A 17,060-nucleotide genomic window follows, 5' to 3' on the forward strand; every position below is an offset into this window, starting at 1 on the left:
GCATAACAATTATATCAAAATAGCAGGTTAGGAGACCTGAATCTTCTGCAAGATCTTTTCTAAATGGTTGGTTGGAATTTTGCAGAGTTTTACCTTGGTTTTGATTGTGCTGAAATATAAAAAGATGTCTTGGAGCAATGCAAGTTTTGCAAACCTTTGGTGTGCTTTCCTTTCCCATTTCCTTTCCGAAGGTGCTGGGAACCCTTTTTTGTGAAGTGGAACCCTGGGTATTTTACTTCTGTGGTGTTTTTATTTTTGTTGTATACTCAGACCTAGTTCCTACTTCAAAACTGTAATTCTGTGGCGTGCATTTACTTAGACACCCTTAAATTCAGAGAACAGTTCTGTGTGGGCTTTGCCCTGTTTAGGTCCATTTTTCATGTTGCTGTGAATCGTTCTCAAGGTTCATTAAATCAGCTTCTTAAATTATATGACTTCTGTCAATAGTATGATGCGGCTTAATTGCTATACAGTTTGTTCTGAAAAGCATGTTTATTCAGAAGGTAATGAATCTTGTTTAAATATATTCAACTGCAATGACTTTGTCCCTGTTTTATCTTCTACTTACTACTCCAGCGTTTGGTAGCAGCCTCAGAAGGTCACATCTAAAGGAGTTCTGTACTTGTGCTGAGTTCAGCGGGATGGCAGGACTGTTCTGTCTGCAGCAGATGTTCCAGCATGTCCCTATACACACTGAAAAATTACCCTTTAATATAAAAACAGGTCTTGATCAGTTAGCACTTTTGTTTACTGTGTGTGACACATACTAGGTGGTGGGGTGGGGTGGGATGCTCAGAAAGTTCCCAGGTCAGTATTGTGTATGGCCGTGTCCACTCTGGTTTTGCCTTATTCTTGGCTGGTAGTTTGTAGGGGTTGTGAGGCTGCTTGTTGTCATTCTGCCTCCAGAAATGCGATCATAGCTCACAGCTTAGGTGCAGAAACATTTCCCTCATTCCAAACTCCCCTATAAAACAATAACATCTAGTTCCAGAAAGAAAAAAGGGTATGAAAATGAGGGGGTTTATTAAAGGGAATTACCCAGAGGATAAAAAGTTGGTGATTCTCTTACTATTCCCTGTGTGTGTTTATTTCGAGCTTCTATCAAAACAGTTGTGAAAACTTAAAAAAAAAAAAAAATATCCACATGCTTAGCAGAGTAAAGAATAGCTTAATGAATACAACAAAACCCAAAACTTATCAAATAATGGAACTGTACCCAAACAGGGAAAACAAACTCTGATAAAGCAAACATAAAGGCATAATGAGGCACGCCTAAAGGGAGCTTGAAAAACAGCTGATGGCATCAAACCAGTAATAAAACTTTTCGGATGTTTCGGGAGCAGTAAACCTATTAATTTGCTTCTAGCTAGGTAAGATGGTTCAAGGAAAAAGAGGCCATAGCAGAAAAAGTTCCATTTTTTTTGTTGTTGGAATTTTCTGTGGAAGGGTTGATGGAATACTGGATATATTATAATCATGAGTCTCTTGAGAGGGGAGCCTGGCTGCATGGGAGCAGGCAAGCAGTGATGTGGGTGCACAGAGAAGAGGCACATGGAGTGGCCAAGCCTAACTGCGGCCTAGAGTCTTGTTATTATTTCAGCAGCAGGTTTTGAAATTGCTATGGAGTGTGGAATCCCTTTCATCAGCTGCATGCAGTTTCTCCACTCTTCCCTTTATTCTGATTCAGCTTGTTTTTATTGCCCTGTTGTAAACTAAATCTGGGAATTGATCATTTAAAAGCAAAAATACCCTTTTCAGGGACTCTTTTTTTTTTTTTTGTTAGATTTCAGTTTTTGTTTTGATCAGAGATTGAATAGCTTTTGGCACTTGCATTCTAGTTGCTCAGTTTCTCTTTCTGTTCTTCTTTCTAGTCATACTTTGTCGTGTTTATGCTGCTTGTATTGATAGGGTTTTCTTTGTTTTTTACAGTGACTACAGTTCCTGTCTCACCTCTTTGATGGAAGAGGACTATGACCCAGAAGTGAACTCTCCACTGTAGAACAAGAAGCTCTTGTGGAATAATTTGTGTCCCTTTAAAAGCAGCACCCAGTCTACAAAAAATAGAGTACAAGAGATTATTTTTGGACGTGGCATTTTTTTTGTTCATGTGACCTATGTTTCAGCATGTAAATGGTGAAAAACGGGGAGATAAACATTTGTGCCTGCTTTAGAGCTTTATATTAATTAGCGCGTAGCTGTGTGGAGCATTAACCAAGTTACGTGAAGACCAGAGTATATCCTAACATTCATTTTTTAAAATACTATACCTTTTTTTAGCAGATGTATGTGATAAAAATGAAGTTTATATTTTAGGAGCACTTGGGCAGATGCTTCTTGTTTAGATCTCAGCATTTGGGGCAAACGTTTTTATGTAGCATCGTCCTTTTTCCAGAGTGTTCAGGTTGGTCTGCTGCAGATCATGAATTATCCAGCAGACTTGAGTGTATCTGTTCAGTATTAACCATGGTGTTGCTCTGAATGTTGTCATGCAGACTTGACAAACTTTTTTGTAATGTAAAGGCTGACTTCTGTACTACCACGACCAGAGGAAATTTAATGAGGTGAATGTGGTTGTGGCTTTTTTTTTTAGATATAAATTACCTTCTTAGGGTTTTTTTTGTAGTGAGAGTGCAAAGAGAGGTTAAAATGAGCAGCTGAGGGGGTGAAGGGCACAGTTGGCACGAAGTGCGGCCTCTTGTGCTCAGCTTCGAGACGCACTGTTGCCTCAAGGCTGGGCTTATAGCATACTGGAGAAGGAAGGAACCTGACAGTCAGTGAAGCACTGAAACTGAGGACGTTGGACTGCAGAGGCCAAACTCAGGGTAAGAGATCATACTTACTTTGCCTATATAATGTTGACTTGTTCATAAAGTTGAAAAGTAAAGCAAAATGGTAAACTGCAGAACCTTCCACAGAAAGGCAAAATTTGGTTATACAGAGGAATAATGGAATGTTCATCATTTTGAGCACTAGAAATTACTATGACATGTTGGAAAGACCAATTCGGTTTCAGATTCCTCAGAGACACCTCAGCTGGTCTTCAGTTGAACTGCCGTTCAGATGCAGATCCTTCTGCCTGCTTGTGTTCTGTTCCTAACCATTTGGTTTCTTAGCTGTGAAAGCAGTTTCGGCAGAGGATGTTCGCTGGTGTATGGAAGTTGATGGATCTGGATACCGTTTTAAGTTGGCAGTGCAGGAGCTGGCATGTGGTTGCCTTTCAGGTCTCTGATCTGCTCTCAGTGTCTTTAACATCATCACCAGCTTGGTCATGTTAGATTTACAGCCTCTGGAATAAAACATGCAGTGATCACCTATTTGTAGACTATGAGACAATGAGCAATGGAGGAATGTACTCCCAAATTCTGTCGTCTTGATTTTACATGTCTGTGCATTGCGTGGCTTTTGTATGCTGTTTGTTCCATTTTCTTCACAGAATCATGGAATGGTTTGGGTTGGAAGGGACCTTAGAGGTCATCTAGTTCAACTCCCATGCTGTGGGCAGGGTCACCTTCCACCGGACCAGGCTACTCAAAGCCCTGTCCAACCTGGCCTTGAACACTGCCAGGGAGGGGGCATCCACAGCTTCTCTGGGCAACCTGTGCCAGGGCCTCACCACCCTCAGAGTGAAGAATTTATTTCTTTAATCTAAATCTAGCCTCTTCGAGTTTAAAGCCATTACCCCTTGTCCTGTCACCAGACGCCCTTGTAAAAAGTCCTTCTCCAGCTTTCTTGTAGATCCCTTCAGGTACTGGAAGGCTGCTATAAGGTCTCCCTGGAGCCTTCTCTTCTCCAGGCTGAACAGCCCCAGCTCTCGGCCTTCCCTCAAGGCAGAGGTGCTCCAGCGCTGGGATCGTTTTTGTGGCCGCCTCTGGCCCCGCACCAACAGCTCCATGTCCTTCCTGTGCTGAGGGCTTCTGAGCTGGACACGGGAGTCCAAAGCAGAGGGGCAGAATCCCCTCCCTCGCCCTGCTGGCCACACTTCTTGATGCAGCCCAGGATACGGTTGGCCGCCTGAGCTGCTAGCACAGATTGCTGGGTGGTGTTCTTCCCACCTCCACGCCCATCCTATCGTGAATTTCATGGGTGTGTTAATTGTAAACAGGAGGTAACTGGGAATGTTTAAGTTCTTACCTGTTTTGGTCAGAGGCACAAAGCCAGCAGGAAAAAAAAAAATGCTGAAGTGCAATACAAAAAACTACAACACTTTTCCTGTGCTATTCATATAGGCCAAGCTTTGGGAAATAAATTGTATTATGATTTCAGTTTGGAGATGATGACAGTTAGGGAATGTTGTTCTCGTTTACAGATCCTGGCCATGAGGTTTGATGCCTCATTTTGTTGAAGGGAGACACTGGACCTAAATGGCGCAGCATGACTTTGTTCCTGCCTGGCTTAACTTCTCAACACCACAGTCAACCAAGGTAACGTTAATGCAGATCACCTCCTTCTACAGCTATGACAAGAATAAAAAGCAAAAAATTGCCCCAATGTTTTGTTGAACTTAAAATGTTTAATTTTAATTTCTTTTCTGTTTTTAAAGAAGGCTTTTGGAAACTTACTAAGGTGAAAATAATTTTTTTTATCTTTGTTTCAACAAATGTATCCCTTTTATTTCAGAGAAGGAGCAATCTTAGTGTTCACACATGGAAGTAGTTCATTGTCTTTGCATTGAGACTTGAGTGGAAGCCCAGGTAGAAAATCATTAAAAAAACAGCCCTAGATCTGTGGGGATCAAGATGTGAGCTGCCATTTAGGATATTATTTCATAAATCCAAATTATATCCTGAGCTCAGGATATAATTTGGATTTGATTTATGAAATTAATCTGACTCTTGCTGAGTAGTAGATGGAGAAGCCCTTAGGCTTTAGCTCCAAACTCAGAAATACTAATTAGTTTTTGCAACCTTAAAATGAGGGCAGTTTGCTTGTCGCCTTCTCTCTAAAACTGGTTCCAGAAGAAGCTTAGGTTGACCCGGGAAGGCTGTTTTAGGACTTTAACAATTTGCATTACTTGTGCGTGGTGGTGGAGAAAAACATTTTAATGGCAAACCAGATCATGATGGACAACATTGATGAACAAGTAAAAATACAGCTTTCACATTCATGCTTAAATATGAGGAGACAAAAGTAATTTCAGGATATTCGATCCATTTAAACCAGACTTCTGAACTTTTTTATAAATGAGAGAAAGTGAAGAGTAAAAGATTCTTTGGAATCTTAATGCTAAAAACAGTAATGTTTTCTACAGCATCATAGTTGCTTCAGCCCAAAAGTGTGCTGTAACTTACTTGAGTATCTCTGAATTTTAGTCAGGCTGATTGGATCCTCCATTGCTGCCTGCTCTTTTGTCTTCAGAGGGAGTGAATGAGTGAGCAGCTGTGTATCATAGAATTTCTTAAATGAACTTTGCAGAAAGTATGTGTTTGCAAAGTCTGCTGGTAAGATTAGTGTGTTGAGGTTCTTTCTGATTCTGTGTGGGATACACTGATGTGTGTGCCGTTCTGATCGCATTCACGTGATTGTTGATGTCAGTGGCTAAGCAATGCAGATATGGGCGCTATATTGAAAACCAGTACAGGCAACGTGGAGTTTGGGGGGTTTTTTTAATTGACAAGATGGCACTGTTGGAGTGACAGGCTTCTGGAGTTCCCAAAGGAATGCTTCATTACATCACCTTTTTCTTTCTGCAGTCTCCTGCAGCTGCTTTTGAGAAACATGGAGAGCATCTTCCACGGGGTGAGGGCCGCTTTGGGGTGAGCCGCCGGAGGCACAACTCTTCTGATGGATTTTTCAATAATGGGCCCCTCCGAACTGCAGGAGGTGAGTAGGGGAGGGATCACAGTGCAGCCTAAGAGCAAATATCTTGGAATATTCTACAGAATTAAGAATTCTGCAGAATATAAACAGTATTTTACAAAACTGAACCTTTTCAAAACATCCTATAAGAAACTTCTGCTGTTCTCCCATGCCATGTGCTCAGGCCCTAAGGTGTTTCTATGGTAGCTGTATGTGCATTGTGTAGCTTGGTTTGTTTTCAGATATAGTCACACAGTAGCCTATTAAGTTTGGCCTAGTAGTTACCTAGTGAACACTGACTTATCAACAAGAAAAACAGCCTGGTGTTTCCAGTATTCTGCACGCTGTGTTGACTTTTTTATTTGCATACTTATCTCCTTTTGTTTAGACTGCTGGCATCAGCCGTCTCTTCTCCGCCATGACTCTGTAGATTCTGGTGTTTCTAAAGGAGCTCATGTTGGGCTTTCTGGCAGTCAGCCTGGCTGGCATGGTCCCTCACGGGGCCATGATTGTGGGAACCAGCGTGGTGGAGGAGGACCTGGAGTTCATCGCCACTGGAATGGCAACTTCCATTCTCGGAAAAGTTCCGCCTTTCAAGAAAAGCTGCCTGTTGAATCCAGGGAAGAGAAGAAGGAAGATAAAGAGCAGTTGCAGTTTGAGGAAGAAGACTTTGTAAGTTTGTAGCTTCTTGCTAGAAGTGGCAGCTGTGAGAAGTGGCTTTTCAGGTCTCATTTTAATTCGCATTGATAGGTGGTGAGGATCTAGAGTTGCATTCCATTCCATGTTTGAGATCACAACAGCTTTAACAAAATTATTCCAGTGCTGACAAGGTACTAACTGGTACTCAGAGTCCTCAGGATTTGGTGACCTGTTGGATTATGGGTTTCGGCACATTAGCATGTTTTGCCGAATGGTTATTGTGAACTGAAGACAGCGTTGTAACACATAAGCCAGACCTTCAGCAAAACGCAAAAGGTGACACTTTGGTCTGCCACAGGAAGAGTAATTGTGTTGACTTTGTGGCTTTGCTTAAAAAGCCTTTTTTTTCTCCTAAGTACACCTGTGCAGCTTATCTTCAGTCTGCCTGTTCCTGTCTCCTGCCTTCTGGTACGTCTTGGTGTTTGTGATCAGCTTCCCAAGCTTCCCCTGTTCATGATGCGCTCAGACCTTTGCAACTATCTGTCTTGAATCTTCTGGAATAGTATTTTGTTATCCGAGATGTTTTCATATCTCTCTGTTAATCTGTGGATCGGGGTTTATTGAGCCGTTTCTTCGATCAGTATCTCAAATTCATCCAGCTTTCTTCTTATCCAGATTCTGATTCACATGGTATTATCAGTACGATAGTCTCTTACATCCTGACTCTGTTTTTACTAGAATATCTTCAGTTTTCCAAATTTTACCAAATAGTACTTGAACTTACGGTTTTCGTCCTTACCATGTGCATTCCTTAATGCTATGCTTTGAGATATATGCATCTTTTCTTCTTTCTCTTTCCAATTTAATTTTTTTTCTCCTGTCCCCTGATGAGGATTTTATTGTTATCAGACCTTTTTTTTGCTTTTTGCATCTTGTTTCTTGCTCTCTCTCGGCTCTTCTTAACCAGTGTAATGAGGTCAGTATCGTCTGTAAGGTTCTGGTAGCTCAGTCCCTTCATGAAGTGCAGTTCCTCTGACTTCATCTTCAGTGGTAAAGCTATTGCTGCCTCCAGTGATGGGAATTTCTCGTGATAGTGGGTGCACTTGTGTGTATCATCATCTTGAGCTTTTTGCTCTATTATTCAGCTTTTCTCTCTGGCAGGCTGTTTATAGCTGAAATTGTTGTGGCAGTTTGATGGCACTGCTTCTATTCAGGGACTTAGGAGTTGGAGTGAAATATATGAATGCCACACAGCTGCTTCAGGCCAAAATCTAGAGTCTCTACTTAAACTGGCTTCTGTGGCGATTTGATGTAAGCTGCTGGGATTCTTCAGTGAAGTGCCCGAGGGGTGGTTACATGCTCTTGTTCAGCTGCTTCTGCTGGGAGTGGTACCCTGCATCACAGGGTGGTTAACACCTGGAGAGCAGTGATAGAGCTTGTGTGTAGATTTCTGTTAATCTGATTTCTCAAGAGTACTGTAATTCAGCCTATTCTTTAAACTGTCAGAAGCCTGTTGAAATGTGGAAAGCTAGTGCAACAAATGCAGTTGTGCACTGTTGTAGTCTGTATTGGTCTAAATCTTTCTTCGTGTACTACTTCATTCTCTTCTCCAGTGCCTTTCCCCAACTACATCACTGTTTCTTCTGTAATTACGTCCCACATTTTTCTTTATGATAATACCACACACTGTCTAGCAGCAAGCTTTGCTAAATAACTGCTGTATTGTCTTTGCCATAGTGGTGAAACTCAGGTATAGCGTGGTGAAGTATGTAGCTGCTAGGCCTGTGTGGCTGACAATGGCAACGCTTTTCCTGAAAGGTCTGCAAAACAGGCTGTTAGTCTAAACTCTCCTGTGGTGTGAGCACCCCTGCTATAAAACGACCTGTAAATATAAAATGAAGCACTGAAACAGGAATTTCTAGGGTCTGAGGCAGGAATTTATGCTATGGTATGACTTTTTTTCCTAACTTTTGTAGAACAGGAATGCCTACTATTTCAGAAGCTCATTATTAGAGGCTTATGCTGTCGCCATAGTAACTAACATATGAAGAATTGATTAAAAAGAGGAAAAAGATGGCTTTATTTTGAACTGAAGTTATTTGGGACGGGGGAAGAGGAGTAGCTAATCAGTAACACATGTCATTGAATGCTAAGATTTTCTGTACTCTGCTTTGAGCTTGGACATGTCCTTAGTTATTCCACAAAGCTGAATTCTGATAGTGAATCTGCATGCTGTATTGAACTGAAAAGTGGACTCTGACGTTCAGTGTAAATTTACAAGTAGCTTTTTTGTCAGTAAATGTATATATATTCATTATTCCATTACATTAGGAGCCTAGTATTGCTTTCAGTTTTATCTGGGAAATGCGATGATTCTTCATATGCTGATGATGTGGATTCTGTTTTATATTTTGAGCTGCTGATTAAATACCTAAATCTTTTATGTGTGCACTGGTTTGTGGGATCTACTTAGTCCTGTAGTAGAAGACTAAAGGGCCACTCCTGAACCCTCTGATAGTTCTGTTGGAAATACAGCAGAAGCCAAGGAGCATACAAACTTGATTTTCAGATGTCTTGTGACAAAAGCACTCTCTACTAATTCAGGTGCTGTGCAGAGAAGTCTACCTGTACTCTGGGTTCCTAGAAGTATAATGTTATGTTAATAATGGGTGGTATTTTTGTGATATGTGATATAATGATATACTCATTTGCATTGTATTTTTACAGCCATCTTTGAATCCAGAAGCTGGAAGACACAACAACCAGAACAAACCTTTAGGAACACCTTCTGGAGTATGGGGTAGGTAAAGGTAATTTACACAGCTGCACAAGATGCTGATACTAAAGCAGAAAACTGTAGACAGTGTTTAAATGCTAGTTTTTTCACTCAAAAAGATTTTAAAGACTTAAGTGAAGCAGTTTGCAGCTTTCTCTCCTTGGTTGTTTTCCTCCCCCAGTCTTCACTAATCTCTCGGCCTTTTTGTCTACTTGAAACTGTGCTTGTCTTGTCATAAAAAACTGGTGGTGGCAGTAGCGTGACTGTTCTGTTTGCTTCCTGCCTTACTGCAATGACAGTTTCATGCAGACATCACTTGAAGGGCAGAGCAGGTTTGAGTGAACTAGACATTAGTTCCTGACTTGTGATCTTCCTATTAGAAATGCAGCGAATCTGTCATAATTCTGTGGGTTTGATTTATTTGATTTATTTAAAAAAAAAAAAACACACAACTCGGAACAGGCTTGCTTTGGATGCTGATATGGTATGTCAATCTGTGCCTTGAAAAAAAGTGAAACAAGGTACCAGTTCTAGCAACTAAATACAGGTTTGTTAATCTCTGGTTAGAATGTAGCTGTATTAGTTGAGTTAAACACTGTAAATAGTGGAAATACAAAAAAAAAAAATAGTATAGTACCAGATTGTATTCTTTTTGCATGTTAGTTGGGTAGCTGTTGTTCTGCTCAAAAAATAATAACAATTATCATTTATGGGGCTTTTAGCTGTTTATACTATTACTGTTTTTAAATTGTTCTACTCCTGCAAATGTGTTGATTTGGCCTAAGAAATATTAATTGTGCTAGTTTGTATAAGCACCGTGTCTTTTGAGGTATAACTTATGCAAAGTATTTTTGCTGTGTTAGTGAATTAACAAAGCTGATCCACGGTTGCTCAAAAAAATACTAATACCTGTTCTGATTCATGTAACATGGTGGAAGGCTGTTAGCTGGTGTCACTATTAGTTTTTCCCTTCAGCGTCAAGGGAGTTGTGGTTAAATGAATAAAGATTGGACTTTGACATGCTTATCCAGTATCTTTGCTCAAAGCTGAAATGAAAGAACAGCTGATTGCAGTCTCAGAATCAGAAGTGTAGCATCTAAGATTGAGAGGGAGAAACTGGAGCAGTATACTGAAACTGTTATGAAACTGCACATTTGTATTTAGAATCTGTCTTGTTTTATTTTTACAGAAAACCCCCCTAGTGCCAAGCAACCTACCAAGATGCTGGTCATCAAAAAGGTTTCAAAAGAGGATCCTGCCGCCGCCTTCTCAGCTGCATTTACGTCACCTGTTTCTCACCTGGCAAATGGCAACAAAGCCACCACCATTGTCCCAAGCGTCTACAAAAATCTGGTTCCTAAACCTGCAGCTCCTCCTTCCAAGGTACGGGGGTTTCCAGCCAAATTAGTGAACTGCAGATCAAGGGAGAACTCTCTCCGTTGACAAGGGAATCAACCCCTAATAAATAGCAAGAGTTGGAATCCAGTAGTTTCTGGGGTAGTGGCCTGTTTACTACTAAAATTGTTTTTCCTGTTAAAATGCCATTTGATCTTGTCCATACAGAGAATTAACCTCTCTTTTGACTATACTAATGTCTGTTTGAATGGGTGTGTTCTCATGTGTTAGACAAATCCTTGTCTTAATTAGAGAAAACAAGCAATGCTAGGGACATGAAATGTGTGCTACCATGTGCTTGAAGTGTTCACATGACTGCCCTGAAAAATCTTTATTGGGTTACAATACTTTGAAGTGTTTAAAACACAGTTGAGGCTAAGATCAGATTAAATTGTAACATCCTGCAGTTTAGCTCTAATTTAGTTGAGCCTTAAAGACAACCTGGAAGAGTAATGGGTCTTGTGCTGCAGTTCTTTTACTGAAAGAAATACAGGAGTGTTGAAAAAACAAGTAGTCTTTTTCTTTTTAGTTCTAGGCTTTGTTTTGCCCATTTTTCCAGGTGATTTACATGTATAGATTTCCTGGAAACTTTGTAGGGTTGATAGTGAAAGTATTTAAGAAGCTAAAGAAAACTAGTAACTAGGTGGTTCTTTTAAAAAATGTCCAAATACTGTGAGTTCAAAATTTATTAATCGCTAATGCTGGCTGCGACATTCCAACAAGATCTTCCCTGTGATTAGAGTAGATTAGTCTTCCACATTTCAAAGACAGAAGCAAAATAAGAAAGATTAACAACTTTTTTGTGGAAAGCAAGTTTAGAGCTGCTTTCTCTTTTGTAAGTTTCTCTTAATTCAGGCCAAATTCTGCTGACTACAGGAAAAATCCTGATGGTTAAAATGATTACCAGATTGTCTGCTGGTGTCATCAGCAGCATTTTTGTTGATGAATGATGACCATTAGCAAAGCTAAACGGTGGGAGATCAGCATATCCTCACAGAAAACCTGTGTGCATAACGCCTTTTTTTAAAGGTACAGATGTAAAGCAGCTATGGTAGGATGTAATAGTCTGAAGAGTCTAGAAGGTGGTATAGAAATTGCAGTGCAGAAAGTAGTAGAGGAGTCAAAACATTCCTTCTGACAAAGTCAGCAGTATTGGAAAGCTGTCACAGGCAAACTGAATGAAAAATGTTTTTATTAAGTTGTACCCAGTAGTTTTGAGAGGAAGAGAACTGGTGGCAGTGAAATAAGTGCATTCTTTCGTGATAATTGAGATGGCTAGTTGCTCAATCAAGCAATTTATGGAGGTCATAATCTGCAACCGATTCCTTTTGATAGTCACCTCTAGTTGTTGTGCTTGAATCTAGTGGCCTCCGTAAGAAAGCTATAGGGGTCGGTCTTTGAATTTGTCTGAGCTGCCCCTCTGTGGAAGCCGAGAGAACAACAGGCAGCAGCCGAGAGCTGGGTATCTAAACAGTGCGGCCACCGCATCTGCGGAGAGAAACTTTTTGCCGTGGTAATAACACGCTCTAATTTCAGTACTAGGCAATATTGCACAGATCAGCGTATTTTATGGGTTTGAAAGGAATGTTTGGAATGTGTCCTGTGAATGCTAAATAATCCATTCAATAATGTGGACTGCTCTTGTTTTTGAGTTGGAGTGGAAGAATAATACCAATGGCAGCCTCTGCTGATTTATTTATTTATTTTAAAATTAATAAAATAACGCAGTGGAGAGTGAGAACATACTGAAATAATGGCCTCTGCTCTCGTTGCTTGCAGAGCGCAAGATCTGTTGCATCTCAGGTTTAACTGAATCTCACTTGTGCATGACTTAGTTTGCTAATGGCTAGAAGTTGCCTCAGAAGTCTAATGGGTCAAAGGAACCAGTAAAGACTGTCACTTTACAGTGTGTGTCCTTTGCTGATGAGAGGCTCAAGAATAACATTCCAAGTAACAAACTTAACTTCAAGTCTTTGCTTTTCAGCCAAATTGCCAGTGTGTTTGAAGGGATACTGCAGAGCGTATCCAGTGCAAAACAGCAAGCACTCATGCACTTCAAGACCCTGGCTTCTTTTTTTCTTTTGTTGTTGTTGCTAAATCAGTGCAATGATGGACACTTTTAGAGCCCTAGGAAACAAATAATTTGCATTCTCAGCCTGGACAGAAATATTGCTTGATGTGCTTCTTCTTTGCGCAGGGCAAGTTCCTGACAAGAGATGCAAACCCTTTCTTTGTGGCATACAGTGTTCCCATATGAAATGTGAATTTAATTGGGATTTTTTCACTTCCCGTCTGTGGGTAGCTGTAAGATGCATTGCATTACCTGGTGGTGATTCCAATTGATGAAGAACAAAGCTGGGTTTAGTCTTTGAGCTCTAATGGTGTTTTACTGAAGGGTGGTGCCCACGGAGTGGAATTGTGTGTGTTTTGGGGAAAATAATGGATGTCAAAGTAAACTTGTTGAGACTGTTCTTGGAGAGGGAGCAAAAAAAATTTGTACAACAGCAAACATAATGTTTGTTTATTTGTTTCACTACTTGCAAGCAACCCCTTCTTATGCCTTACCATTTACTGTCCAGTGTTTTGTGTTCTCTTCAATATAGCCAAGTCCATGGAAATCCAACAGAAGCGAACATAAACCAGGCTCACTTTCCTCCAGCCGTGACTCTGCCTTTACCAGTCCAGTGTCTGTAACCAAACCAGCGGTACTGGCGAGTGGCTCAGTCCTCACCTCTCCCAAAGAGGTAAGTGGTTGGGTTTGGGGATAGGGTGGGAACTTTTCTCACTATCACCTACTGTAGCTTGAACATGAGAAGGTCCTCTCTGTACATGGTATACCTACCTTTGCGCCCTTGAAGAATGACTCACTTGTACATTTTTAGCACATCCTGCCACATCTCTGATACGCTAAAAAATATAAAAATGTGATTTACCTGGATGTAAAGCCATTGATATTTGTCTGAATGTATTAGAATTTCCCTCCAATATATTAAAAAAAAAAGTACTAATGCTTTAAATAGTGTTGCATAACTAGACATGTGTAGACTTGGTGTTATCAGAGTGCAGATACCAAGAACTAATGTGAACAGATAGGTAAACTGATTCCCACGGTATTCTTTAATATGGGAAAAGAGGGGGAAGGAGGGTGATCTGCCTTGTTTCCTTTCTCTAGGAAAGCAACAGCAAAAGCAGTGAGCCCTGAGAGGGTTTAGTGTATGTGCATGTGTCTTCAGCTACCATATCTGGTTTTAGTTTTGGTGTTGGAAGGAGGTGAGGTGGAAACTGACTTACCTCTGCTTTTGATCTGAAGTATGGGGAGGAACCCTGCATATAAATCTGTTAACATTTCAGCAGTAACTGTGACAAAACACATTTTGGCCAACACTTCTGTGCATCACTGTCGCATATATACAAAACAATGTTTTGGAGCTTGAAATTCCACAAAGCTTCATAGAAAAGTGACACTGTTAACTTTTATTTTCTGCTCTTGGGAATCAAAACTCAACAGGTTTGTGATCATATGTAAAAAGAACAAAAATAAAACAGACAGTGATAAATGACCTGTTCACATAATTTTAAATTAATGTGTTTGCATTTCAGTTGTAAGAGTGTTTTTTTTTCTAGTTGTGCATTTGTCTTTTTCCTCTACAGATCGTACTTCTAAAATAAAACTTTGTCATGTTTATGATTCTGTGCTTTGCAGGCTTTGCTTTGCAACAGTCTGTACTTTTCTGCTTCAGCTACTGCTGAGTGTAAAAGCAGTCATTAAAAGCAGTAGTTAACAAGCGTGCACCTGTCATTTTGACACATAGATCTTACACTGCATCCCTTTCCCTTACCTTGACTTTTTTCTGTCCTCAGACTGAGTCCTTTGTGCTACTGACAGCCTTCCTTTTTGTCTAATGCACAGCGCAGTATGGACAGCTTTGCAGCATAAATATGTAAAATTTAATAGGCTTTCACCTCCAGGTAGATATGCCTTTTTATTTCTGAAATGAGGATAATGCCCCTCTTTCAGAAGTGTTGGAAATAGCACCTGTATTAATAAGAGACTACAGCTTGTTGAAAAGTAAAAGGGTGCCAAGCAGCACTGGCGCCATGTCCCCACAAGCCAGTCTAAGATAACCAAATTCTTAAAGTGATACAGGATGACTTTTCTGATAGAGGAGCTACCCCTGTTAAACAGGCTGGTATCTGAACAAGTCTGAGATGATGCACAGTGCTCTCATTTAAGAAGGAAAAATCTGAGAGATGCCTTGATGTTTCAGTCAGAGGGCTAAACCTAACCTTTAGAGAAGATGTCAAAAAAATGACTGCTTGTACCCCTGTACAGAACATTCTTTTACTACTATAAAACCTTCTACAGAAAGTTACGAATAAAATCAGAATTGAGGTGAAATTCAGTCCCCTTTCAGGACTCTGTTGTTTCTAAACCTTAGCTTTATCTGTTTTCATCTAATGTGTAGAAATTAAGTTTTAGTACCTCAGCAGTTCTGTACAGTGCTGTTAAAACAGCTGCTGCTAGCAAAGACCTCAAGTGCTTTACCAGAGTATTCCAAATTATCAGAAGGCATCTAATTTTCGGCCTCCTTTGTTCGTTTTTACCTTCTGTCACTGCAGTCAAGCTAATTACCGTGTTGAGAGCTTTAATTCCAGTGCTATGCTAGCTTTTTATCCTAACATTCACAGTCGCTCGTTATGTGTGTTACAATTGCTGATTTGTCCTTACTGTGTTGAATTACGCAAAATCTGAAAAGGCCACCTGAGAAATGTTTACTATAAGATATTACTTTCAAGCATGCACTTCCCTGAAAGGCATTACTGCGTGCCAGTGTTTCATGTGCAGCAGGCATTAGGAATACAAGCAGCAGTTGCTGCCTTCTTTCCGTTTTGCTAAATATTTTAGTTCCCTTGATCTTTGCTCAGAGCACTGTGAGTATGATAAAAATGCTGTGCAAAGGAGATTTATTTTGAAGAGCTTGAATTTGCAACCTTCCTACCCTAGTTTAAAAAAAGTGGGGAGAGGGGAGAAAAACACTACAGGCTTTAGGAAATTTCACTATGTTTTAATATTGAGAAAAAAATCCGAGTAAGTGAAGGAAAAGAATAGTTTTGCATGCAAGATTCTAGTGTCAGGTATCCATGTGAATGACTAAATTCCTTGTCGTCTTAGAGTAGCCAGACATGAACTCCGTATGTGAGCAGAAGGTTAAGATATTGGGAACTTCACATAACATGTACATAGATCTCCTTTGCATGTTCAGTCAAAATACTGAAAGAGATTAAATTGAAAGCTCATCTTGGTTAGCAGTGTTTTAGTTGCAGTGTCACAGCTGGGGTACTGCTGATGTGCAGACTGTTGTGCCTTGTGCCTGGTTCACAGATTCAAGATAATGAAGAAAGCTTAAACACTGTGGAAGAGCGTGGGAGGTTACCTTGAGTTCATTAATTGAGCTGAGTAGATTTCCCACAGGCTCCAGGGCTGTCTGTGTCTGGGTCCACGCTGAGCCATCTGGGCTGTGAGCGTACATAGCAAGGATTTGTCAGCGTGCTCTCCAGGGGAGGATGCCGAGGCTGTGGCTACCTGTTTCACATCCCGTTGTGGTTAGTGAAGGATGTGACCACTCCCTGAAAGGAGATTGCCACCCCATAGCTTAATGTCAGGGTAGAGTCCATCAAGGTGGCTTAAGATGCAAATCTGAACTGAGCCTAATCTCCTTAATTTTTTCGTTTTTGTCAGGTAAGAGTCCTGTGTGAAGTTCTCTGCCTTAATATTCTGTAATAGGCTCCAGCATGGCTATGAGAGAGTTACATTGCCAAGGAGCAAAACAAAGCTACTCCTGGCCATGTGAATGGACTCCTAGGGGAAGAAAAAAAAGTCAGTAACGATAGGTGGGAGAAAAGTGCGCTGGTAAGGGAAGAAGTGAATGTGCAGTGCCAGTCAGTATTTTGATGGGAATTCGTCACTAGGGGTTGTTTTCTGAGGGGGTAAGAGCCAACCAAAGAACTGATGGGTGTTTGAAAGGTGTAAGCACAGACCCTGAAGAGGGCCTGACCTTTGCAGCAATACAGTGTGAAAGTCTCTGTGTTCTACCTTCCTTGTCTAGAGTCCTTCCAGCACCACCCCTCCCATTGAGATCTGTTCTTCACGCTTGACGAAGCTGATGCGCCGTACCACTGATAAAAAGAGCGAATTCCTGAAGGCACTGAAAGACGATAGGAATGGGGAGATAACAGAGAACAGAGAATGTGACAAGCTGGATGATGTAAGATCGCTGTCCTTACTGTATATATGACTCTTGTGTATTTAAGGATTTGGGTACTGAAGAAAAAGCCAACCAGTGTATGTAATTCAGGCTTCCGTTGGTCTGGTGCACACACCGGCAGGAGTAGCGCACAGCACTGTGATGGAGGGAGATCCGTAACATGATGAAATGCAAATAGATAAATAACG

General features: G+C 40.7%; 1 protein-coding gene across 1 annotated transcript in view; it reads left to right on the plus strand.

Moving 5' to 3' along the window:
• The window catches only part of GPBP1L1 (GC-rich promoter binding protein 1 like 1), a 32,565-nt gene that overhangs the window by 12,655 nt on the left and 2,850 nt on the right, over window positions 1–17,060 (plus strand). Inside the window, exons 2-9 of the mRNA XM_075424598.1 lie at window positions 1,930–2,822; window positions 4,307–4,421; window positions 5,691–5,820; window positions 6,185–6,468; window positions 9,163–9,235; window positions 10,401–10,594; window positions 13,210–13,350; window positions 16,714–16,872. Of these exons, the coding sequence (XP_075280713.1) occupies window positions 4,362–4,421; window positions 5,691–5,820; window positions 6,185–6,468; window positions 9,163–9,235; window positions 10,401–10,594; window positions 13,210–13,350; window positions 16,714–16,872 (1,041 nt within the window). The 5' untranslated portion in view covers window positions 1,930–2,822; window positions 4,307–4,361. The remainder of the gene's footprint in view (window positions 1–1,929; window positions 2,823–4,306; window positions 4,422–5,690; window positions 5,821–6,184; window positions 6,469–9,162; window positions 9,236–10,400; window positions 10,595–13,209; window positions 13,351–16,713; window positions 16,873–17,060) is intronic.

The sequence above is a fragment of the Opisthocomus hoazin genome, chromosome 6 (assembly GCF_030867145.1).
Source record: "Opisthocomus hoazin isolate bOpiHoa1 chromosome 6, bOpiHoa1.hap1, whole genome shotgun sequence".
Lineage (NCBI taxonomy): Eukaryota > Metazoa > Chordata > Aves > Opisthocomiformes > Opisthocomidae > Opisthocomus > Opisthocomus hoazin.